At 43.6% G+C, this 25,351-nt stretch overlaps 1 protein-coding gene across 4 annotated transcripts in view; it reads left to right on the forward strand.

Moving 5' to 3' along the window:
• LOC126248455 (thrombospondin type-1 domain-containing protein 7A-like) overlaps nt 1–25,351 on the forward strand; it is a 1,193,762-nt gene that overhangs the window by 1,022,144 nt on the left and 146,267 nt on the right. For all 4 annotated transcript variants that reach the window (XM_049949448.1, XM_049949449.1, XM_049949450.1 and 1 more), the window contains one exon: nt 17,907–18,045. In XM_049949448.1, coding sequence (XP_049805405.1) covers nt 17,907–18,045 — 139 coding nt within the window. The remainder of the gene's footprint in view (nt 1–17,906; nt 18,046–25,351) is intronic.

Raw genomic sequence — 25,351 nt, forward strand, 5'->3', positions numbered from 1 at the left:
GGGGTAGCCGAGCGGTCTTAGGCGCCTTGCCACAGTTCGCACGGCTTCCCCCGTCGGAGGTTCGAGTCCTCCCTCGGGCATGGGTGTGTGTGTTGTCCTTAGTGTAAGTTAGTTTAAGTTAGCTTAAGTAGTGTGTAAGCATAGTGACCGATGACCTCAGCAGTTTGGTCCCATAGGAACATCAACCAACCACTCTTCTTGTGAGAAGGAATACGCAAGGTTACTGTTTCTATAGTCTTCTCATAATATTTTTCGTATCCTTTGCTTCCATCGCTCCATTTCCTTTTTTTTTTTTCATGACTCTTGTTTACAACGTAGTTTAACGTACCTGTGTCTATGCAATCATTGGACTCTTTCTTCTAGGGTCACGCTGCTCTGGTACAGATAGCTTTCTAGCTCTTCTTGTTTCGCATCTTAATTTATGCATCACCTCGCTCCAGATTCAAGATACTCCTGTAGAACGACCTCTTCTGGCAGGTATCGATTACTCCATTGCTCTATGAATAGCCACTGTCAGTTGTTGCGCCTTAACAACTACGTTATCACCCAGTGATGGACGCCCCGGACGCTGAAACACCCTTCTTAGTTGTTCCCAGTAAACGTCCTCATGTTGTATTTGGATCTTATGTGCACGTTTTCTGTGGTGTCTTGGATTTCACTTCCAGCTATCGTATAGTGTATGATATGGTCACTTGATGTAGTTCACTCTCAATCTTCCAGCCTTTCGTACGGAGCGCCGATGCCGTATTTCCTAAAGTGACGCCAATATTTGGCATTGTTCTGACCCTCCCTTCGTAGATTGCGGCATTGCGATGTGCATTCAGTACCTATAGGTTGAGTTCTTCTAGTTGTATTTCAAGGTCATCAGTCAGGCGGCTATGCCACAATACTAACTTCGCATTTGCATCAATGGGGTACAACAAGAACTTAGTTCGTCGTAAGTGAGTAACATCCTTTAGTGTTAGCAGATACTCGTCGATATCAACACTAAACTGAAAATACATGGAAATCAGGATGCAACTCTTCCTTCCGGTTAAATTTTCCACATAGATTACGTGTTCTGAACAGTACTGTGATATTTTTGTACCTGTAATGGCCTTTTTACGTATTACTATTGCTGCTATAGGATTTTGCCCTTGTGTGACTCTCTGGGCAGTTATTGGTAAACTGGGCATCTTTAATAACTTCGTATACGGCTCTTGGAGGCACAATGCATCTAACTGCAACTCCTCTGCGACTCTTGTAGCATCATGCAATACGCTGACACTTCTCATGACATTAAGCTGTCCTATCTTTATCTCCATTAGGTATATATTCGAAAGTCTTGTCCTACTCCTGTAATCCCATGGTACAAGACCATGCGTCATTACAAAGTGCTTGTACAACGTATCTAATGGGAATGATTCATTTCCTTTAGCAGAAACCTGCTTCAAAAACCTCTCTAGTTTTCCCACTTTTGTTGGCAGATTGTCCACTCTGAGATAGATTCTGTCTCCAAAAACAGGTACAGGAAAAGTAATATACTTCCCTTCTGGATGTTTATGCCTTACTTGACGTCTTAGAGACGTAGTAAGCTTCATCGGCTCTTCCAGTCTAGTGAGTTGCATAACGTCCTCTTTGCTTTCATAAATCTGTAGCGGGTCTGTTCTGGTGTTTTATTGTTTCCTTCTTTGTAGTAAGTGTTCGTTTCCTGTATGAACTAGCTCTGAGTGTATTCTGTGTTTGTTATAGATTCACGTCCTGCATTGGCGAATCTTCTTTTACTTCTGTAACTGCACATTGTAATCCTCAGGATGTGTGCTGTCGCATTCTACGTACAACTGCCCAGTTTGTGTCACCAAGTTCTGGTCGCTATTATCATATATCATCCCTACATCCGCCTCCCATCTTTCTTCTCTGTTATACCACATAGTTCTGAAATTTCGCCAGAAACTTCTTTTCCTGCCTATTCGTAGGTGCACGATGCTCTACTTCGGTCTGTGTTGCTTGCTCTTTTTTATGGTACTTACTGCTCACTTTTTGCCAGAAATTCCTCGCTCTTATCCTCCTCGATGGTGAGTTATGTTTCTTACATAGGTGGCACTTGATGACGTCATTGGAGTCCTCATTGCTTTTTAGTGTTATGAGATGCTATCCACAAACCATAATAGTGTTGTCGTATGTTTGGGGTCTGGAGCGAAGTCGACGTTCTAACTCATCCCAGAGATGTTCCAATGGGTTGACGTCAGGACTCTGAGGAGGTCAATCCATTTAAGGATTTCAGGACTGTTATTGTCCACAGATCGTTGCCTTGCAGATGCTGCTTTATGACAGGTTGCACTGTCATGCTGACACATCTCCAAACTGTTCCTCTACTGTACACAGTACACAATGCTTTAAAATGTCTTCATATCCTTCCACATTTAGCGTTTTCTTAAGAGCAGTAAGGGGACCACGTCCTAATCACCGAAACACCACCTTTCTGGAGGAAAAATCTGTCCACAGTCCATAGACTGGTTTGAACAAGACAGTGCTTCACTGAGTATGGTCCTAGTGCAGTTGGTATGCAATTTCCTCACTCCGACCGCGAACTGTCTTACCCACCAATCATAGATGATACTGTAGTTTAACGTGGACGCCGAATCGCGGTACGACACTCCTATGCCAACGCTACCTCCTCCGCATTACGCATGATAACAGGTAACAATCTCCAGGTATTTGCCAAGCCCAAGTCCTTCGATCAGATTTGCGGCGTCGATTAACATCGAGTGCATGCAGAAACGTGTGGCTTATGAGGAGCTGCTGGACCGTTGTATCCCATTCTTTTTAACTCCCTACACACAGTTATCGTGCCAACTAGAATCCATATTGTGTGGCAGGGATAGGGATTAAGCACGACTCTCCATCATCTGTCGTGTTATTAACATACCCGTAACGTTAGGTGCTCAAGGACATACTTCACGCCGATTTCCTAAGATTTCTGTGCCCAGTGCCCCTGTTCAGCATGATAATGAACTTAAGGTCATAGTTCGTGGTATCTAAAATACTCAACGAACTGTCGATATATTTCTCGACCTGCGGCTTATTGTCAGCTGAAAACGTCTGGGAAGCGTTATGTCGTCTGTTCCATATTCAGCCACAAACCTATATTCTGACTGGCACGCAAATATACAAGGTGATGCTCGTTACAATTCTAGATCTCTAAGATCAGATGCTTCGGCCAATGGCTGCCTTTCCTACTCTCAAGTTTTTCCGCTCTCTGTTTGACTTGGCTGTGGCGTCATTCAGATATCCCTTGATTATTATGATGTCCTCATATGATCCCAGTCTGTATATGTTATTCGTAGATCTACAGCGTGCACGAATCTCAAAAGTACAGGTCATATGCAACATGCAACAATCAAATTGAAAATCCCAGTTCGAGTAACGAATTTTGCTGAACTGTTTGATGGTGATCTCCCCTTGTGAATGTAGAAATTTACATGTCCATGACTGTAGGTTTTCTCTAAGTGGTTGGTTGTTCACATTTACATATTCTTGCCTTTGCACTTGGTCCTCAAGACCGTCGTGAATCAACTGTTACGCTAGCATAAATCCTGTGTAAAGTCCTGAACAAACAAACAATGTTATTAAAAAATTACACGCAGCATGAAGCGACTGTGTTGTCGGCAGCCTTTCCTCTGGGATTAGAAAATGCGGCATGCACTGCCTGACAAAACAGGGAGGCATCCAGCAGACGCGGTCGGATGTCGATGTTATGTCGTACACGTACTCAAAGTTGGCGGGAATGTAAATAATTAGGGCAGCAATTCTCTGTGACAGGTAGAACAGACACCACACTGCATTGATATTGTTAGTGTTTAATGCCGTTACCATGCCTGGTGGGGTATATGAAGGTTCTGACCAGCATTAGATGTCGTCTGATCACTGCGAACGACATAGAGATGCCACGTACTCGTATGAGACAGCGTTATCGGCACTTGACAGAGTTTTAAAGGAGCGTCATTGTGGGTCTGCATTGCGCTGACAGGTCCAATCGTGCAATATCCAGATTTGTGGCCCAGTCAGATGTGACAGTTGTCCGACGTTTGACTCCTTGGGAATGTGAGGGCAAGCGTACTTGAAAAAGTTCTCACTCGGAATACTTGCACAAGTTCACAAGAAGATGTAATAAAACTTTGTGTTCGAAGTTTACTTGCTCAAATAAACAAACAGTCTGCTGTTTCTGATGCAGTACGACAAAAGAAAATAAACGTTCTCCAGTAGTTCTTCTTAGTTATGTGAAGGAAAAGTTCGTCCCAAACAATCCTTCTTCAATGAAACGAAACGAAATGAAAAGTCTGCCTTCAAAACAAAGTACGTATTTAGAGCTCTATCTCACGAGCAGCACTACTTGTACTTGGCGCAGAACATCAAGGCTCGGAGCACAGGCCGCGGGAGCACAGCCGTCCGGGTGGCGAAGGCGTCGCCGACATCCGACCCAAGGCGGTGTCCAAACGGTGACGGTACATCAGTCGCTGGCTGGCGAAGACGGAACTGGCTCTTGACGGCTCCACATGGGCAGAAGTAATCATGTGGCGGAAGATTATAATTTTCCTATTGACTATCGAATTACGGCGTATGCAGCAAGAGTTACATGTTTAGAGCGACCACTGTTGCTATCTTTCTGCACCCTCTGGCTGGTTACCTGGAGGCCCTCTGGAGACTGAGCCAGATACTGCGGAAACCAGCCTCGACGCAGGATTTGAGCTAAGGATAACCCTTAAGTACAGAGTCGTCCATGACGTCGCTGTCTGTGTGGTCGTCGTTGGGTCGAGATGGAGACGTCCGAGGCTCGCATATGTGGGAATGACTGGAGGTGATGCTGGCAATGTGAGGTCCTTAGGTCCTTGGTGTCCGCAGGAGACCCTCCATGTCCAGTGTACCTGGAACAGAGAATGGTAGAAGAGGCTCAGGTCGAAGAAAGGAACAATGGCGGGAGCATATCTTTTGAGTTTCTTGTGGCATCGTGTGCCATCTGGGAGAGTAACCAGGAGCATGACACTGCCAAGTAGACAGGAGATTGTAGTGGGAAGCCACCAGGGCTCCCTACAGACAAGATTCATAACCCAGGCAGGGTCTTGAAGTGTGAACCTGTATCGACAAGGTGGGGTTTGTCCTGAGGGTGAAGGATGGTCCGAAGATTGAAGATGTCAGCCATGCAGCGTCTCCACAGGTCAAGACCCACCTTGTGGGCGACTGAGCACAACATCCAAGGAATGGTGACGTCAGAGTTTGGACACTTTTAAAACTCAAGAGGAGTCTGATCAAATGTTTGGGCACACTTTTTAAAGTGGGGTCAAAAGAGACAGTATCGGTCAAAGAAATACCATTGGAGGCACAAAAGGACGAAAACTCAGAGGATGTAAATTGTGGGCCATTGTCAGTTACAATGGTTTCTGGCAGTCCTTCCAGGGCAAAAATCTGTGTCAGAGCCGTAACAGTCTGAGTAGCATAGGTAGAAGTCAGATGGGAGACAAACTGAAACCCCGTGCCAGCATCCATTGCGATGAGCCATGAACTCTGGCAAATGGTCTGACAAAGTCAGTGTGGAGGGGGGACTAGGGGGTGAATGTTTTTGGCGAACAAAAGTATCGGTGCATTGAAGGGGCTTGCTTGCTATGACTTGTAGGTCAGGCTGTAACCAGGTCTGTGATAGCATCATCCATGCCCCACCAGTGGACATGTTGTGTTGCCTGTCACTTCATGAGGATGATCCCCCCAGTGGACCTCATGTAGCAAGTGGAGAATGCAGTTGTGGAGGGCCCAAGAATGACCATCCGAGTGCAACCATTGCCACCCTGTACCAGAACAACGCTGTACCATGAGTAGAGCTCCTGTAGATGTGCCCAGAATGCCTGTAGATCCAAGTATGTGAAGGTCATGTGTTTGGTCTTCCAGCCTGACTGGACATGCCGCAACACATCATGTAGGATGGGGTCGCTAGCCATGTACCATCGGAGGAGGTCCACATAGAGTCAAGCTGTGGGATGGCAGCTTCCGTCTCAGAGTCCAGGTGAAAATGCACTTCAGGCTTTGCATCAAACATCGGATCTTACCCCACTAGTAACCGGGAAAGAAGATGCAGCTTAGCATGGTGCATGGTTGCTGAAACTTGATCTCGTAAGTGTAACTGGAAAGAAAGATAGCCCATTGTTGCAGGTGGCATGCTGTGTTGGTAGGGATTAGAGCTGAAGACTTGAGGAGACACAGCGAGGGCTTAACATCCATGAGGTGAGTGAATGCCCAGCCGTAGACCTAGTCACAAAGTTTCTTGATGCTGAAGATGATAGCTAAATCTTCCTTTTCGATTTGACTATAATGATGTTGGGCTGTATTGAGAGTCTCTCACACGAATGCAATCGGGTGTTCCACACCATTGACCACATAAGAAACTGCCACCTCTACTCCATAGCTGCGTTCATTTGTGGCCAGGATGAAGGGTTGGGAGGAAACATACGTCATCAAGCACATGGCCTGGAGGAGAGCCTGTTTCAGAGCCCAGAATGCCTTGCCACATTGCAGGGGCCGCTGTCACTGACCATTCTTGAAAAGCAGGTGATGTAAAGACTCAGTGATGACAGCCAAATGTGGGATAAAATGCTGGTAGTACGTCAGATGCCCCAACACCGACTTCAGTTGGGATATATCCTGAGGAACTAACAATTTTAGGATAGCTTCCATGTCTTCAAGAATAGGATGAATACCTGAAGCACTGAGCACATGTCCAAGATATGTGGCACAAGAAAGTCAGACTTGTCTTTGTTACATTGGAGCCCTCCACGATCAGATACTGGGAACAAGATGTCAAGATTATGTGCTAGGACGAAAGCAGATGTACCAGTCACTAATACGTCGTCCAGGTAGTTAGCAGTTCCTGGAACCTCAGACAGAACGTTTTCAAGGTATCGCTGAAATATTGACAGTGCACTTGCAACGCCAAAGGGAAGCTGACTATATTAGAACAGGCCAAACGGCTTATATGCCATCAACACTCCCCAGGAGGCTGCATCTAAAAGAACCTGAGGTTATGTGTCACAAAGGTCAACTTCGGTGAACATTTTGCCCCTGCTTATTTTGGTCAAGATCTCTTCCATTTTTGGAATGGGTAGGAGTCAATGACAAACTGAGCATTCATTCTTGCTCTAAAATCTCCACAAAAGCGTTGGGCCGTGTTGGGTTTTTCAGTTCTAACGGTGGGGTAACCCAACAGGTGTAAGAATGCTGTCGTCTTGCAAACATTGAAGTTCCTACTTCAGCTTGTCCCTGAGGACAAATAGGATCATGCAAGCATTACAGAACTTAGGAATGGCAGTAGGGAGGAAGGTTATTTGAACCTCGAAACCCCGGACACCAGACGAGAGCACGGAGAATACAGCAGGATACTTAGCAAACAAGTTCGAAGTGTAGGAGCTGGCTGCCACCTGGCTCACTAGGAGGTTGGAATTGTGAATTTCTAACCCAATGGCCTTGAAGAAGTCAAGACAAAGACGACTGGAAGCTCCAGAAGTGTTTACTGCCAGAACACGGCCTGTGATCGATGTGGTGCCATACTGAATGTGGGCAGAGAAGGTGCCTGTGGCAGAAATGAGATTGTTACTGAAACTACAGAGAATGGAGTCGAATCGTTGGAGAATTGGAGCCCCAATTGCTTGATACGTCTGCCAGTCAATGACAGTGGCACACAAGCCCATGTCGATTTGTAGTTAAACTGGGACACCGTCCATCAACACCAGAAGAGACATGGACTTGTTCGAGTGGAGCATGAAGGATTGGACAAAACAAATGTCTGGCGATGCGACCTACCCACCGGGAACATCGCATTCGGGGGCGTCTGTGGCTGTCCAGCCGACTGACATGGCGTGGGAGGAGCAGCACGCTTGCACCTTGTGGCCCAGTTTTCCGCATGCTGTACACTTCGCACGCCAGAAGCGACACTGTAGCCGTTGGTGGCTAATGAAACATTGACCACACGAGAGCAGTTAGTACAGGTGTACCCACCAAGTTCGACCTTCCCAGAGGGCACGTAAGGGAAGGAGTGTTCCCCTCAAGAGGGGTGGGAGGTGAACACCAAAGCTGGATCCTCCAGAGTCGCGGACGAGTGTAGGGATTGCTCAAATGCCCAAATGATGGGTGGCAAGACTCTAGGGAAGGATCTTCTAGTTTTCGATGATTGTGGCGGAGACCCTCGTGAGGGAAATGTACTAGCACCATGCTCCGCACCAGTGAAGAGGCACAGGAATATCTGCTCTGAGAGTTTGTACACTGGAAGCGACAATTACGTGATAGTCCCTGCAGATGAGTGATCCGCTTTCGATAACGCTCATTGGGCAGTTTGTGAGAACGAATATGCTTGTGGTACGTGGCTGCCACATGAAATGAGAGCCAAAAGAATCCAAAAGACTGGATTTCATCACTTTATTGGAAAGAAAGTCCAGGTCAGACTCTGGATCAACTGATAGAGTGGCCGGCATTTGCCAGGAGATAGGCACACTGCTGTGTATCATCTGTATCATCTGTTATTAAGTGAACGAGGAAATGTTGCTCTATCCTCACTATGTAACAGGACCAGGGTTCCACGTTGCGGTCGAACTCAGGGAACGGCGGTGGCGGCGACCAGAAGTTGAGGACTGAAGAGTGAATCTGGTCCAGGCGTCCCGCAAATGCCGCTGCTGACTGCGGGAGCGACGCGAGCCTTTACAGAAGCAGTTTGCTGGTGAGCTGCATGTGCTGCAGCAGATGGATGACGGGGTGAGTAATGTCTACCGGCTCGTTGGCAGATGCCATGACGAAAAAATGACACTAAAGCAGTACCTAGAAGAGTCGCGTGAAAGGTTTTGAAATAACTCGTCACCAACTGAAGTATCCCTCACTCGGAATATCCCATAAGCTCGTGTGGAGATGTAATTAATCTCTGTTTATTTGAACAAGTTAACTTCAAACACAAAGAGTCTACTTTTTCTGGTGCATTACAACATACGAAAATAAACGTTCTCCAGCAATTCTTCTTAGTTATGTGAAGGAAAAGTTCGTCACAAACAATCCTTCTTCAACGAAACGAGAATAGATTATTGAGATAGTAGGTTATGTTCTCTCGAACAATGAAAAGCCTATCTTCAAAACAAAGTACGTATTCAGAGTTCTGTCTCGTGAGCAGCGCAACTTGTCCGCGGCGCGGAACACCAAGGCTCGCAGCACAGGTCGCGGGAGCGCTGCCGTCAAGGTGGCGAAGGCGATATCCGATCCGAGGCGGTGTCCAGACGCTGATGGTACATCAGTCGCTGTATGATGAAGACGGAACTGGCTCTACCCGGCTCTGCGCGGACAGAAATACTCGTGCACCGGAAGGTTACAGTTTTCCTGTTGGCTATCGAAGCTACAGCGGATGCAGCAAGAGGTCTCACGTCTGGAGCGACCCCTGTTGCTATCTTCTGCGCCCTACGGCTGGCTACCGGGAGGTACTCTGGAGGCTGCCGGATACCGTGGGAACCAGCCTGAACGCAGGGGTTGAGCTGACGATTACCTGCTAAGTACAGATGCATAGCGGCTTGGCACCGTCGAAGGCAAAAATGACAGACACGCCTATAAACGCTGTCTAGGTTCCAGTCTACCACGTCTGACCACCACAAGACAGACACTCTGTATTGTGCACGAGCACATTATAAACGCCTCACATCGGCGCCTGCCATCCGACAACAAGTTATAAAGCCCCTGCAACATTCTGTGACAAGCTGCAGCCAGATTAGGAAATTACCGTCCCATGCCTAGGCTGCCGCTAATACCACAAAAAGGACGGTTACATTTGTAATGGTGCCGCGACTGGGAAGCACGTGTCATGGCGTGAGGAGGTCACGGTTGGTAGTGACTGCGGGAGATCTGACAGCATATCATACGTCACAGACATCCTGTGTCCTCATGTGTTACCTTCCATGTGACAGTATCGTGATGCCATTTTTCGACAGGACAATGGTTGTCCACACATGGCACGTGCCTCTATGAACTGTGTGCGTGATGTTGAGGTACTCCCTTGGTCATCAAGATCCTCAGATATGGCCCCATTAGAGCATGTGTGGGACCAACTTTGACGTCACCTCTGTTTCAGAGCTAGTATTCAGGAAATTAAAGACCATTTAGAATATGTGTGGGCCAGGTTGATTCAGGAGACGATACGACGGCTTTATGACACCCTTTCCAACTGAATCAGTGCATGTATGCAGACCAGAGAGGGTGGAACGTTAAAATGATAATTTTGCTCATACTGCAAAGTTCTTTGTAAATTTGAGTCAACTTTGTAATCACTGAAATAACACAGCATACCATCTCAGCCCTCGAAGTTTCATTTCGTTTCCTTATCCCCTTCTGGACGCTTCACTTTTTTGTCAGGCAGTGCACAATAAATAACATACTCTTACAATTCCATGTATTTTCTTGTTCATTACATGAAGAAAATATGGCACATTGCCTGTTGCAGTAACATCAAATGACTGATAGAAGCACTGTCACAACGAAACATATATACAGAGTTTTTCAGAAAAGTTAATGAAATTTCACCAGTTTGTATCATCTACATGAATGAAGATAGAAATTTAAACTGAATTTCAACTCAAGGATCGAAACTGAAAGTTTACATTGGTGCCAGTTTAACGTTTCCAGTTAATGATGTTGCCAGTAGGGATCTTTATGAGCTATCTAGCTCGCTCGCTCGTCCATTACCCAACGTGAATCAAATTGAAAGCAGTAACCAAAGGTGTTGTATGTTCTCCGTTTCAAGAGGTGCAGTTCAGTTATATTTGCAAGATGTGATTTTCGTGGAGAACACGTTACGATACCTCATACCGCTTAAGAGCACAACCGGATCTCAAATTGCACCACTGGCCTCCAAGGTTGATGGAACTCACAGTATGAGACATTTTTGTGCTCGTGGTGGTTTGTGAAGATTCTGTCTACATGCGTCATCGCCCTAATAACTTTGTGCGAACTTAGACGCCCCATATCAACAGCAGTGAATGCAGTAACTCCAGGATTGCTGGAAAAAAAAGGATGAGCTTGACTATCGTCTGGCTGTTTGTAGTGCATCCCTTGGAGGACCCACTACACATTTGTGAAGGGTAAATGAAAGTTTTGATACAAAACATAATTGTAAAGAATACCCCAAGGTTTTTGTAAGGGATGATAAAAAAGTTTCCGTTTGAGGGCGTTGCTGCAGCTTATATGCAACGTAGCCCGACTGCGATGGGTGTACATAAGCAACGACATGTAGGACAGAGAATTAGTGTGGCATTCGTGTCTTTCCGACATGCGTGCTGTAAATGGGAAAACGTAAACTATGGCGACGTTATTACCAAATGCGTCCAAACAGGACCAACGTGTTGCTGTTTTTTCTTTGGCTGTCGAAGTACAAACGCCGATAGACATCCATCGAAAGAATAAGAATGTGTATGGGCCAGCATGTCTGTTGAAAACCACCGTCGTAGAATAGTGAGCCAAGGAACTCTGCTGCTCCATGACAGCGAACATCCCCATATCGCAAATATCGTAACGCAGAAGTTACGACGACTCAGGTGGGAAACAGTCGAGCACACGCCTTCCACTGGGGTGTCAAATGTCATGGGAAAGCTCCTAATATCGAGTCGGACATCCTTTGGCCCAGGGTAGTGCAGCATCTTCACGTGGCATGATCTCAACAAGTCCCTTGCAGAAATATTAAACCATTCTGCCTCTATAGTAGTCCATAATTACTAAAGTGTTGCCCGTACAGAATTTTGTGCACGGACTGACCTCTCGAGTATTTCCCATAAATTTTCGATGGGATTCTTATCGGGCGATATGGGTCGCCAAATCATTCGTTCGAATTGTCCAGAATGTTCTTCAACCCAGTCGCAAAGAGTTTTGCCCTGGTAACATTTCGAATTGTCATCCACAAATATCTAATCGTTGTTTTAGAACATTAAGTCCATGAATGGCTACAGATGGCCTCCAAGAGGCCGAACATAGCCATTCCCAGTCAGTGATCGGTCCAGCTCGATCAGAAGACCCAGTCCGTTCCATTTAAACACAGTCCACACGATTATGGTGCCACCACCAGTTTGCGCAGTACCTTGTTGACAACTTGGGTCAATGACTTCGTGGGGCCTGCGCCACACTTGAAACCTACTATCAGATCTGACCAACTGAAATTAGGACCCAACTGATCGGGCCACGGTTTTACAGTCACCTGTGGTCCAACCGATATGTTCATGGGCCAAAGAGAAGAGCTGCACGCGATGTCTTGTTGTTAACATAGGTACTCGCGTCGGTCGTCTACTGCCATTGTCCATTAACGCCAAATTTCCCCTCACTGTTCTAACGGATACGTTCGTCGTACGTCCGACATAAACTTATCCGGTTATTTCACGCAGTGTTGCTTGTCTGTTAGCACTGACAACTCTACGCAAACACTGCTGCTTTCGGTCGTTAAGTGAAGGCCGCCGGCCACTGCATTGTCCGTGGTGAGAGGTAACGCCTGAAATCTGGTATTCTAGGCACACTCTTGACGCTTGGGATCTCGGAATTCTGAATTCCCTGACGATTTCGAAACGGAATGTTTCATGAGTCTAACTCCAACTACCATTTCGCGCTCAAAGTCTGTTGATTTCCGTAGAGCGGTCATAATCACGTCGCAAACCTTTTCACATGAATCACCTGAGTAAAAATGACAACTCCTCCAATGCACTGCCCTTTAATACTTGGTGCATGATATACCACCGCCAACTGCATAAGAACATATCGCTATCCCATCACACTTGTCAACTCAGTGGATAGTCTTGATCTCTCCACATGTGATTATCACGCCTTCTGTCCCTTAAAAAAAGGCTTTGAAAGGCTCATGATTCCTGTCGGACGAGGATGTGCGGCAGGCACTTACGAACCTCTTGACGGAGCAGAACACGCTGTTTTACCAAACGCGTATCTTCAACCTGATGCGTCGGTGGGATGATAGCGTCAATGCCCACGGAAAATTTGCCTGAACGGCATACCGATTCTGGAATATGTGAACTTCTAACGGAAACTTTTTGATCAATCCTTAAAGGTTCTTGCTAATACATGTGAGAAAAATGTAACTGGTCCGCAAAATACCTATAAGACTGGCATGGAACTGATCTTTGTTAATGAACAAGAGAAGAGCCTATTACAGAGAATGCTGGAAACTATGATTTCGATGCACCAGTCGGTTGCTGTCACATATTTGCGCACGCGTATCTGTCACACGTTCCGTATCGAATTCTTCGCAGTTTCATTACGTTTGAGTGAGTGAGTGGAGCAGCCGTGTATAGTGACCAGTTGAATGCAACACAAAATGGTGCTCGCGACAAAACAGCGCATGTTCACTGTCTAGTGTTAGACGAAGCACAGATCATGGGAAACGTGTGTGGAAGTGTTTGCGCTAGACTTTAAGACTGGAAGTGCTTTTGGCAAATCTCCAGCACACTCTGCAATGCAAAAATTAGTGACAAGATGGCGCGAAACGAGCTTTAAAGCAAATAAGAAGCGTAACAATCCGAAAAGAGATCGAAAATCAGAAATCGTTGCTCGAGTGAAGGAAAGCCTGGAGCAAAATCCGACGATTTCTCAACGCTGTTTGTCTCTGCAAGTTAGAATTAAAGAGGTTGACGTGCCGAAGCATGAAACATCAGTATCCCTCACAGATTTACTCTTGCGCAAAAAAGCGTCCAGGCGAACCTTCGCGTGTTGAGTTCTGCCAGTGTTTTCCGAGTGAAGTGAAATCAAAATTTTTGGATACTCAGTTTTTCATTTCTTCAGATGTAGCCTGGTTCTGTGGGACAGGGTATGTGAACTCACAGAATATGCCCCATTATGCATCAAAAAATCTCTGTCAGTACTTTGAAAAGCCATTGCATAATCTCAAGACTGATGTATGGTGCGCAATGTCTGGTGTCCTCATCGTAACGCGAGTCTTTCACAAGATTTTTAATACTAGCCGGTATATCCAGAAACTGTGTAATCTATACGTGGGTCAGCTCACAGAAGATGAACGACTGCAGGCCGCTGTGGCCGAGCTGTTCTAGGCGCTTCAGTACGGAACCGCGCTGCTGCTGCGGTCGCAGGTTCGAATCCTGCCCCGGGCATGGATGTGTGTGATGTCCTTAGGTTAGTTAGGTTTAAATAGTTTTAAGTCTAGGGGACTGATGACCTCAGATGTTAAGTCCCATAGTGCTTAGAGCCATTTGAACTATTTTTTTGATGAACGACTGTATGGGTTTCTTCACTAAGATGGCACAACTGCACACGCCGCATTAACAACCATGCCAAGTGTGCATGACGTGTTCGGTGAGGAGAGGGCAATCAGCAGAGGCAATGGAGTCTCTTGGCCTACTTGATCGCCTGACGGCTCTCCGTGTGGCTTTTACTTGTAGGTAAAATTGAAAGGTCAAGAATACTCAGATAAACTTTACACTTAGGAAGAACTACAGCAGAACAAGGAATATGCTATTGCTACCATCCTTCAAGCAGTGTTGCTACGCGTTTCTTACAGTCTAATACACTGAAGAGCCAAAGAAACTGGTACACATGCCCAATGTCGTATAGGACCCCCGCGAGCATGCAAAAGTGCCGCAACATCGTGTGGCATGGAATCGACTAATGTCTGAATTAGTGCTGGAGGGAACTGGCACCGTGAATCCTGCAGGGCTGTCCGTAAATCCGTAAGACTACGAGCGAGTCGAGATCTCTTCTGAACAGTACGTTGCAAGGCATCCCAGATATGCTCAATAATGTTCACGTCTGGGGAGTTTGATGGCCAGCTAAACTGTTTAAACTCAGAAGAGCGTTCCTGTGGCCATTCTGTAGCAATTCTGGGCGTATGGAGTGTCGCGCTGTCCTGCTGGAAATGCCCAAGTCCGTCGGAATGGACAATGGACATGAACGGATGCAGGTGATCAGACAGGATGCTTACGTACTTGTCACTTGTCAGAGTCGTTCCTAGACGTATCAGACGTCCCATATCACACCAACTGCTCACGCCAAAGACCATTACAGAGCCTCCACCATCTTGAACAGTCCCCTGCTGGCATGCAGGGTCCATAAATTCATGAGGTTGTCTCCATACCCGTACACGTCCATCCGCTCGATACAATTTGAAACGAGACTCGTCCGACCAGGTAACATGTTTCCAGTCATCAACAGTCCAATGTCAGTGTTGACGGACCCAGGCGAGGCGTAAAGCTTTGTGTCATGCAGTCATCAAAGATACAGGAGTAGGCCTTCGGCTCCGAAAGCCCATATCGATAGTGTTTCGTTGAATGGTTCGGACGCTGACACTAGTTGAAGCCCCAACACTGAAATCCGGAGCAATTTGCGGAAGAGTTGCACTTCTGTCACATTGAACGATTCTCTTTAGTCGTCATTGGTCACGCCTTCTTGCAGAATCTTTTTTCCAGGCGCAGCGATGTCGAAGATTTGATATTTTATCGGATTCCTGATATTCATTGTACACTCGTGAAATGGTCTTACGGGAAAATTCCCACTTCATCGCTACTTCGGAAATTCTGTGTCCCATTGTTCGTGCGCCGACTATAAGACCACGTTCAGATTCACTTAAATCTTGACAACTTGCCATTGTAGCAGCAGTAACCGATCTAATAACTGCGCCAGACACATGTCTTACATAGGCGTTGCCGACCGCAGCGCCGTATTCTGCCTGTTTACGTATCTCTGTATTTGAATACGCATCCCTGTATCAGCTTCTTTGGCGCTTCAGTTTATTTCCAGCGTCTTCTGTGATGTTCATTGACAAGAGTCAGTCCAGCGTCAGTCTTACTGTAAATATTTTCCGGGCCACTTTTATTTTGCGCACCCTGAGGAAGACACGTCCTCGTAAAATCGGATGTTTTTTGATAAATCAGAACTTTGTAATCCCATGCAAAGGGGACCCGAAGTTTGTATCTTTATTGGTGTAGGCTGCAGAAGATAATATAGTCTTGTTAAGTAGACTGAATATTTTTGAAACACCCTGAATTGCTTGAAGCATTCCAGGCGTGAGACTAGACAGATATCTGGAATAATGTTTAAAACAACAATTTGTGGTATGAAAATTACTTCGAAAATGGTTAGTGAACAACATAGAGCAATACTGCGCCTTGAAGCCCAAAGTTTCATAAGAGCCGAATCGAACTTCCTTCTCCAAAACGAGAGGATTTGCTAGAGAGTCCTCCATACCAGAGATGTGTTGTACAGAGATCGGAAAGCAAATATATCATGCAGTGAAAATTAAATGTTTGCATGTTATGTATTTTGCGAAGTAAAACGTCAAGTGAACGAAGAGGAAAACTTTGCCAGAGGCTTGAATACAAAGGGAATAGCAAGTAAATGAATGTAGATGACAAGCGCGTATATGAGTATAACCATTTGAACATCGAATTATAGTATGTCAGAAAAGGGTGTGACACCATAGATGCTAAGAAGTGCTAACAATTTACGCAAGGTCTAAAAGTGCTACGAACCTACAGCTAAGAACGAATAAGAAATAAGCCATATATGTTGTTACTAATAGAAAATTTAGGAAACAACTGATAATTTCGTGAAAAATATTTATGGGTGAGTCAAATGTGTGACCATCGGCTCTGCATTCATGATTTCCGTAGATGGAACCATGCGTCTTTATGGACGTTATTAATGTGAGCCTAAGTGATGGTTTGGACAGAATGAAAATAAAAACAATGCCAGTTTTGAGAAAGTGCTCCCCGCTAATCCAACCGTATGTGGGCACCAATATGATACCAATGCAAAGGATGGAAACATATAAAAAATTAAGAGTAGACAAACTTCTTTACAGGTATAACGGCAATATTAAAAGCGATTTGTGTAAATAAAACAACAGTAGATCCATCGGATAAGTCAAGTAAAAGACAGCAGAAAACGAAATTTAAACAGCGTAGCAATAAACAAAAAACTGAAAGTAACATTACATTTCAAATAATTTTAAAACAATGATACTTCACTATTCTCACGGAGACTGAAACTGACATTCAGAGTAACGAACGGATTGAACCACGTAACCTTTCAGGAATATAGTGAACAGCTGAACAGTAAAAAAAAAATGCGTTTTCACTCTTAGTCGTTACAGTGAATGTATGGATATTAAACTACAGTGTAAAGCGAAAAATCAGTGGCACAAGCCATACAAAGAAACTTTTCGCCTGCAGTTCAGAGTGAAAGTCGCATTTTCGCAACTCAGAATTGTAAATGACAATAATTTCCTGCAATGTAGAATGAAAATTGATATACAAAAACATACCTTGGTTTCGGTTTCATTATGTACTAATTTTTAATATGTATTAATAATGTCAATAAAATGGGACAGAATACACGCAGAAGGAAGATGAATAAATTGCATAAGGATGTCATACCTTCCAGGAGAATCTAAGATTTGCTCCGTGATGTTAAAGATTTCAATGCCAGCTTCCCGCTGGAAAAAAGTCATTAAAAATCCAAATGCTTTATCGCGACGTCATCAGTCACATTCCAACAATTCGACTTCCTTTAATACTGAAATAAATTAAAGGTTATAGTATGAGAAATGAATTGCACTGATCGCTAGAATATCGATCTCAGTCTTGCTACAGATGGTTATGATCACAAAAACTTGCCGAAAAACAAAATACATGGAATTGACGTTACTTAGATAGTGTCAGAGAGGAATACGCGTCAGTTGACGGAATCAGATTCAGTATTACCATCATGCTTTATGGAAGGCTGTCAGACAGCAAATACTTACAGGAGATTTTGACATAAAAATTTAAATTTGAGCTTGTTATAAATCCGATTAACTGCATTTTTTAAAAATTTCTAAAAAAATACTGTTTTTCCATTTAAAAATGTGTTTTTGTTAGCCTCTGCGGAGCCAGTAGTGGAATAGAAGAGGAACCGTGCCTCATACCATGCCCTGTAGACTGTGCGCTGACGGAGTGGAGTGCCTGGGAAGAATGTACGACCCTCTGCGGACCAGGTCTTCACAATAGGACCAGGAAAGTAAGTTGCGCTTTAAACAGCAACTAGTAACACAATTTGACATTGGTGTATGCGTGCTGTTTACCAGCTGGCAAATGCATGCACATACAGGTGCTATACATTCCCTAGTAAAATAAGAATATGGAACCTGAGGCACTTCACCTCTCTTGAGCGCCTAGTATTAATAACGAGTTTGTTTGTAGGTCGTTTACTGTGTGCGAGTGCCAAGAAAAATACAAAGGCCAAAATAACTTCACTCACTAAAGTTGATTACAGCTAGTTTCTGAGACAAATTTATAGAAAGGGACCTAGGGGCGTCTTAATGGTTGTAATTGTTTTAATCCGTAAGTAGGAATTGTTTCCCTGGGACTAAGATGTTAACGATATTCAAGTATTTTTACTGAAACTATAGCGTCGGATGGTGTCACTGAAACCTTTCGATATTTCGACAAAGGTTTTATAAAGTTATTTGGCACTAACACTTATTTTATTTAAACGTGGTAGCAAACTACATGCATCACGACTTGAAATACTGGACCAAAGGAATTTCAATTTATATCTGCGAGTTCTGTTTGATTATCTGTATATTGTGCCAAAGTAGGGGTTTCAGGTGTAATTTTCGTGAACGGAAAAGTCGAAGTTGTTTCATTTCAGTTCAGAACAACTAATACAGGGCGCAATGAAAGTTGCTCAAGTGAAGCTGATTTGTTACATCAACGAACGTCGAACATTTAGTAAAGTTGTGCACCATATTTCATACGTCCAAAGTCATGGTACCGTAAGAAAGAAGAAAAATATCAAGCGTTTTTGCTATTGTTATTCAGCAGATAGCTACAGCCAAATCAACGTGTTTACTAATATGAATGTTATTTATTTGTCTCATAGCAAACAATGTTCAAGGCCACAAGGACTAAATTTGTTCCACTACACCAGTTTGACACGCAATTTGGCAACCTGTGTTGCCATCACAATCAACATGAAGTAAGATTTGAAATAAGAGGATATGTAATGAATCACGATAACTATGATCCATACCAATCAATATACTGTACCTTAGCAGTTATCACTGGATTAAAGGTACCGTATGGTATCACACAGTTTCAAAATAATTGATCAGATGTCGCCTGGTTATAAGGAGAGGGGCCTGTCCTCTGACTGTACGATCCATATTAACAACATTTTGTGAAGACATACTGTTTACACTTTCTGCATCATCGTCACAAAGCTGGACCACTGCAGAATGTGTGTTTAAAGTTTTGAAAATGTGATAGTGTAGATCTGTATCATTAGGCTCAAGTTAAGGATATGTTTTCCTATAAACTGCGACTGATGAGACTCCCAAAGCGCAAAAAAGACAAAACTGAACAAACACCACGTCTGTACAGTTAAAAAACAACGTAGTACCTCCGAAGGGATAATTAACGTATTAAGCAAGCAAAGACCCCAAAATTATTGAAGGGGACTAGATGAAAGAAGCAAAAGAAAAAAAGCGTGAGTAGCAGACGACTGCAACGTAAGACATGCGCTTTGATCTCTGTTTCACACAGCACCATGATGGCGTAGCAGGAAATATTTTACACTCGCCATTGGGAGTTGTACAGCTTGCGTGGCTCTCCGCCCCGATAATATCTATTTCGTTGTACTGGCCGCGTCTCATAGCACATACGCCCCATGCTGTCACGGAGCATACATGCCCTCTCAGTTGATTCAATGACAGAAACACGACAGTACTGCAGTGCCCGGAACGGACGAGAAGTGTGTCAGAATTGAAACACTGATCAGAAATGGCCAAATGAATCGGAACTCAGATGACGTGTTGGAAAGTGTAATAGCAATAAATGGTGGAAATGGTGGAGAGATTATATACACGTAGGTCCAGCGCCGTCTTCTCTTGTGTGACCGTAAAGGTCAGTACTGCACTGAGCTGACACAATGAAGAGTCATCAAACGAAGTAGGAACGTGAGAGGAAGATCCAATAGGCTTCGTTGACGTGGAAGGAAGCAATATTAGTGAGCAACAGAAGACAGTAATTGATCTGCAGTCGACGGTTTTGCGATACCGAAACATTCTGACTCAACCGGGACATCCTTCTGCGACAGTGATGCGTTGTGGAACAAATGGATAGAAAAGGATTCACCTAAGAAACAGTGGGGCACTACACCACTGAATATAAACCTCGGGACGGCCTTTCTACCGCATGGTTGCCGCAGGTAGTACGTCTTTGTCCACAATGTTGGCTCGACACCCAGTGAGTGTGGTCCTGTTAGCGTCGACAGTCCTCTGCCACCTGCTGCGGGTCAGACTGGCAGCACACGCTGCATTGCGTTGTCTTTCATTGTCAAGAAACCACAGTGGGTTGAGTCTGCAATGACAATGCGAATGGCATTTTGGCAGGTTAAGTGGTAAACTGTAGTGATTTGACACCAGTTCTGCTTCAACCCGACCTGGCGTTAAACTGTATATAACGAAGATTTATAAAATCAGGAAGAATTCATCAACGTCGTAAAAGTGTTTGATTTCAGAATTAACCAACAGTGAGAATTTGGTGGTTTCAAACAGGGCGTGACTGTAGTGGTTGACATTCCGCTAGAGAGGTTTGATTAGAGTTACTTGTGAACAGGTCCACTATTAGTGCCAGTATCGCCAAATGAAGCCAGGGAAATACTATACCCAATCATTGGTATTATTGATGTAAAGAAAAGTCTGGCAGAGATCGTAGAACTTTTAACCAAGTGAACGGTTCAGTCCTGAGACATCCTTATAACGACTTCCGTTGCATGTCGGACACTGAAGTCAGTGACAGATATGCATGATTTAAGTGGCAGACTTGGTTTCTACGGGGCTCCTGCTGTAGAGAAGCTATTGGTCTCAAGAGCAGATGCGCAACGTCACTTATATTGGTGCAAACAATGCCGTTTTTCTTCTGTAGAGCAGTGGAACAAGGTATTGTGGAGTAACGAGTCACGGAAAGGATTTGATACTCAAAAGCAGATGGACGCCTCTGGACCTGCTGGATGACTGACATTCTGTATTTACCTGAGTGTACCCTTATTTGCCGGAGTGTGTTGCAGCCAAGAGAAATGCAGTGACTCAAGGACATTACTGAAAATCTGTGTCAGAATATCTCAGCTTGTATACCGCAGACTACAAGTTCGTCGAGCAAGTGCTAAATTACCTCACTGTGTACCTGCCTCCCACCGTTGAAGTAATGCTCATTATCCGGCAACATTAGCGAAGTTCGACCATCATCTACCATCCTAAAAGTCATTAATTACATGTTTCACAAATTCAAGGTAATCGCGTTAAACCACGTGTTTAATGCCAACCCGTGTTTCAAAGTAGAGAACCCTTTTCCTTCTCATTCACAACTCCCGCTGACAGTTATTACTGAAACAACATACTACTAACACAAATCCTGACAAATCTTCACAACATTGTTTCCATATTTTATGCTGATTTTCTGCTTATAAATATTCTAATTTGCCATTTTCATACTTCACTCGTATTAGTCACGTATTTAACGAACCACAGATTCCTCTGACTTTCAGAACCCATATCGGTAACGTGTGTCATGTAAGCCACTAATGAAATTGTCTGATACCAGTTTAGTTGCGTCTCGTTTCCTAGTTCACACTCCGGAAATCCTTTTACAAACACGTATTTTAAATAAAGGAATCTAATTGATTTTACAGTTATTTGCGTAAGCAAATCATGACTAGATATTTCAGTTGCCATTTATCATCCACTAATATCTTATGCGCAATATTCAGTAGTTAACCATTCTATTAACCCAAATGCAGCGCTAAGCTAAATGGGCGGCAATGCTCATATTGATCCATCCTTAAATATATGAAGATAACATCCTGTATCATATATATTTTGCTCTTGCATTCATAATTTTACATCCCTTCACCCTCTAATATGTTCACTGATTCTAGAAGTATCACGTCCTCTTGTATTACCGTATTTGATCTTTAATCTTTCACGTTGTCTGTGCAATTATTGTTTCCCCGTGTTTATTCCACCTCTCTTCTTCCACAACACTGGATGCCGAAGAGTGTGACCATAACTTTCCTTTCATAAGAAGTTCACTACATGCTTTCATTTTTTTGTGTTTCATGTGTGCTTAACAGCAACTCTTCATCTAAACTGCTGATAGATCTTCCTGGGTCTAAAAATCGTTTAGAACTTGTTAAGACTAAACACTCCGAATATACTCATTTACTTTTAACCAGTTTCTTCCGAATATGCATCACGTTCCAGGATCTGGCGCTGTTCTTCATCGTTTTTTTTTTTTTTTACTTGTTAGTTGGCTGATTTTCTGCATACAGGACAAAAACTATTTTTTATATGATAAAGATTTTTAATATAACACCTCCACATGTTTAGTACATGTTAAGTAATTTATCATCACACACACACACACACACACACACACACACACACACACACACACACACACACACACACACGCCTTCCACGCAGACTATTCTTCACTAACTGTATATTATTTTACGGTTCTCATTCTGACTTTATAGCTTACGCTATAATATAAGCAGTTTCGTGGCGTATGTTGTATGTTTCATCAGCCTCTCTTTGTTGAGTTATTATTGACTGCTCAGTTTAGTCTGTATACTTATTCGCCATTCATTTCAACAACAAATTTAGTTCCAAAATTCTTGTTGCTTGTTTTATGTTGCAGTTGCCTGTCAAATATCTCTTTCGGCCTTCCACCTTAGTCATACATACGCACATCACATCGTAGCTTATAATATTAGCACTTCAGATGAATAATAACTTTATTTTCCTCCCTTTTCGACGCATTTATTTGTACACTGTCCATCCGGCTAAAGGATTAGATTAACACAGTACCATTTAATGTGGAATACAGTGATCAAGTGACTGACTGACCAAATTTCCTTCATGTAAATTTTCCCTGTTGGCCTCTGGGGCCTTGCGCCACTTATTATTGAAGATTCCTCTACCATCACAAGAGTAACAACAACACTCCAGTAATGTCCAATCACATGGCCGTTTCCTTATCATCAAGCCTTTCGGGTATTGGAGAGCGAGTCAATCACCAAAGGCTTCAGAATAGAAAGTTTGGTCCAACTGTTGCTCATAAGCAGTACATCGTTGTGACAAAAAGTGGATGCCATCTCAGTTTCTGTATTCGATTAACACCAGTGGATGCAGCTAAAGAGCTTTCAAGGAGTACTGAATCTCGTTATAACATGTGATATTCTGAATGCAGGAGAACGTTCGTGTAACTGAAGGTAGTACTACCTACGGACAAATTTCTACAGGGAGGCGTCAGAAGTTAGTCCGTTTCTCATCGAGATATATGAACTATTCTGTTGTTCCGCACATCAGTCACATACCAGAGATTTTAAAGACATTCTTGTGGCTTATACGATATCTTCCAACGAGTGGCAGGCGGGTGGTATGCGCAGTAGGCGACTGCTCATCTACCGTACCACACGTTCTGTCACTGCTGAGTTCAAGACGTCAGTCTGTGCTGAGCTGCAGGCACATAAACGTGACCACTTCAACTGATTCTCCCGTCAACTGCCGATTGCGAAGCGTTATTCGTTTCCTACCAACAAAAGGGAATACTGCAGATGAAAATTCATCGAAGAATAAGCTGAGTACACAGAGAGAACTTCACGAGTAATAGTGTTGTGCATGAATGGTGTCGAATATTTAAAGATGGCCGAATTGAAGTGCATGATGGAAGACGTCAAGGACGCAAGTCCGTCGCAAAAGACGACCTTGTTCAACGAGTCGACGAAGTGTTCGAACCGATGAAGTGGGTAGAGAAAACAGTAGGTTCACCGTATGTGCTTTGTCTATGGAATTTCCGGACATTTCAGGATCTCCTCTGTACTCTGTCGTCACGGAATACTTAGGCTAGAAAAACCTTTGCGCTCACTGGGTCTCAAAAATGTTGTCTAATACCCATGAAACTCGCCAAATGGCTTCAGATTTTAATATCCCTAACCATTATGTCGATGAAGGAAACGATTTTTTGAAATCAATTTGACACCTGAGGTGAGAACTTGGCATGGTACAACATGCCAAAACAAAATGACAGCCATAACAATGGCAATACGCAGATTCACCAAGCAAACAAACAAAAATTCAAACAAACTTTCGACGACCGAAAAGTTATGGCTACCATACTTTGGGACCAAAAAAATGTGACGTTTGTGGAATTAATGAGTCTGGGGACCACGATTAATGTAACAGTTTATTGTGAAACTTAATTACATTCGAAATAGAAGAAGAGGCATGCTGAGAAGAGGTATGCTGACTTCTAGAATTGCATTGACCCATGACAACACCCATCTTCATGTGTTGGTGTAGCCGAACGGTTCCTTGAGCAGTTTCAATGGAACATCTTCGATTAACCTGCCATAGACTCATGACCTAGTGTCGAGTGACTTCTATCTTCCACCTAAAATGAAGAAGGGACTAGGAGGATAGCTCTTCCAAACTCACCAGGAGCTTCAAGACAACATCAAGACTTTAAACTCATGGGCAGCAACATTTTTATGAAATGAGTATCGGAAAGCTTGTCTACAGGTACGAAGAACGCCTCAATCATTTCAATGATTATACCAAACTGTAATAATACTTGAACGTAACTTTCAGGAATTAAATAACTGTGTTATACACTTGTGATTTCTTTATGGCCTACCAGAGGTTGTTCATCAGACCCTGTGCTCAGTTCACTACTACACAGAGAATGAGCTGCCACAACGCCTTTGATGGTAGAGACAGCCATAAATGTAAAAGGTTGGCCTCTTCTGTGATGGTACATTTCATGTAATGGGTTCATGGATAAATGTATACTGCAACTACAAGTGGTTGTCTGGATACTTCTAATCATCAACTGTATGTAAGTGCTTCAAAATATAAGCAAAATACAGTTCATCAAGAATGTCACTAAGGAAGAAAAGCTATAAAACATAAATATTAAAACTGTTCAAGTGAAGAAAGAGTCACCAAGCAACGGGATTGCTAATACGTGCGAATTAAAGGTTACCATTCGACGAAAACATCAAAATGAGTGGAGCATAATTCTAAAGTACGAAGAATCTCAAATAATCGTAACTTAGCATATGGCTGCATAAAGAAATAACAGCTACCAGAATAGGATTGGTATGATCACAACAAATGGAATAAAACACGGACTGAAGAGAATACAAAAGTCATATCCTCACCAGCTGACAAAGTTCAATGTAAGTCTTATTCCTCTAGACTTCAATTACATTAAATTAATGACAGTTGCAGTTCATTAACCAGCTTTAATGACTAACTTGT

Source organism: Schistocerca nitens, chromosome 3 (assembly GCF_023898315.1).
Source record: "Schistocerca nitens isolate TAMUIC-IGC-003100 chromosome 3, iqSchNite1.1, whole genome shotgun sequence".
Lineage (NCBI taxonomy): Eukaryota > Metazoa > Arthropoda > Insecta > Orthoptera > Acrididae > Schistocerca > Schistocerca nitens.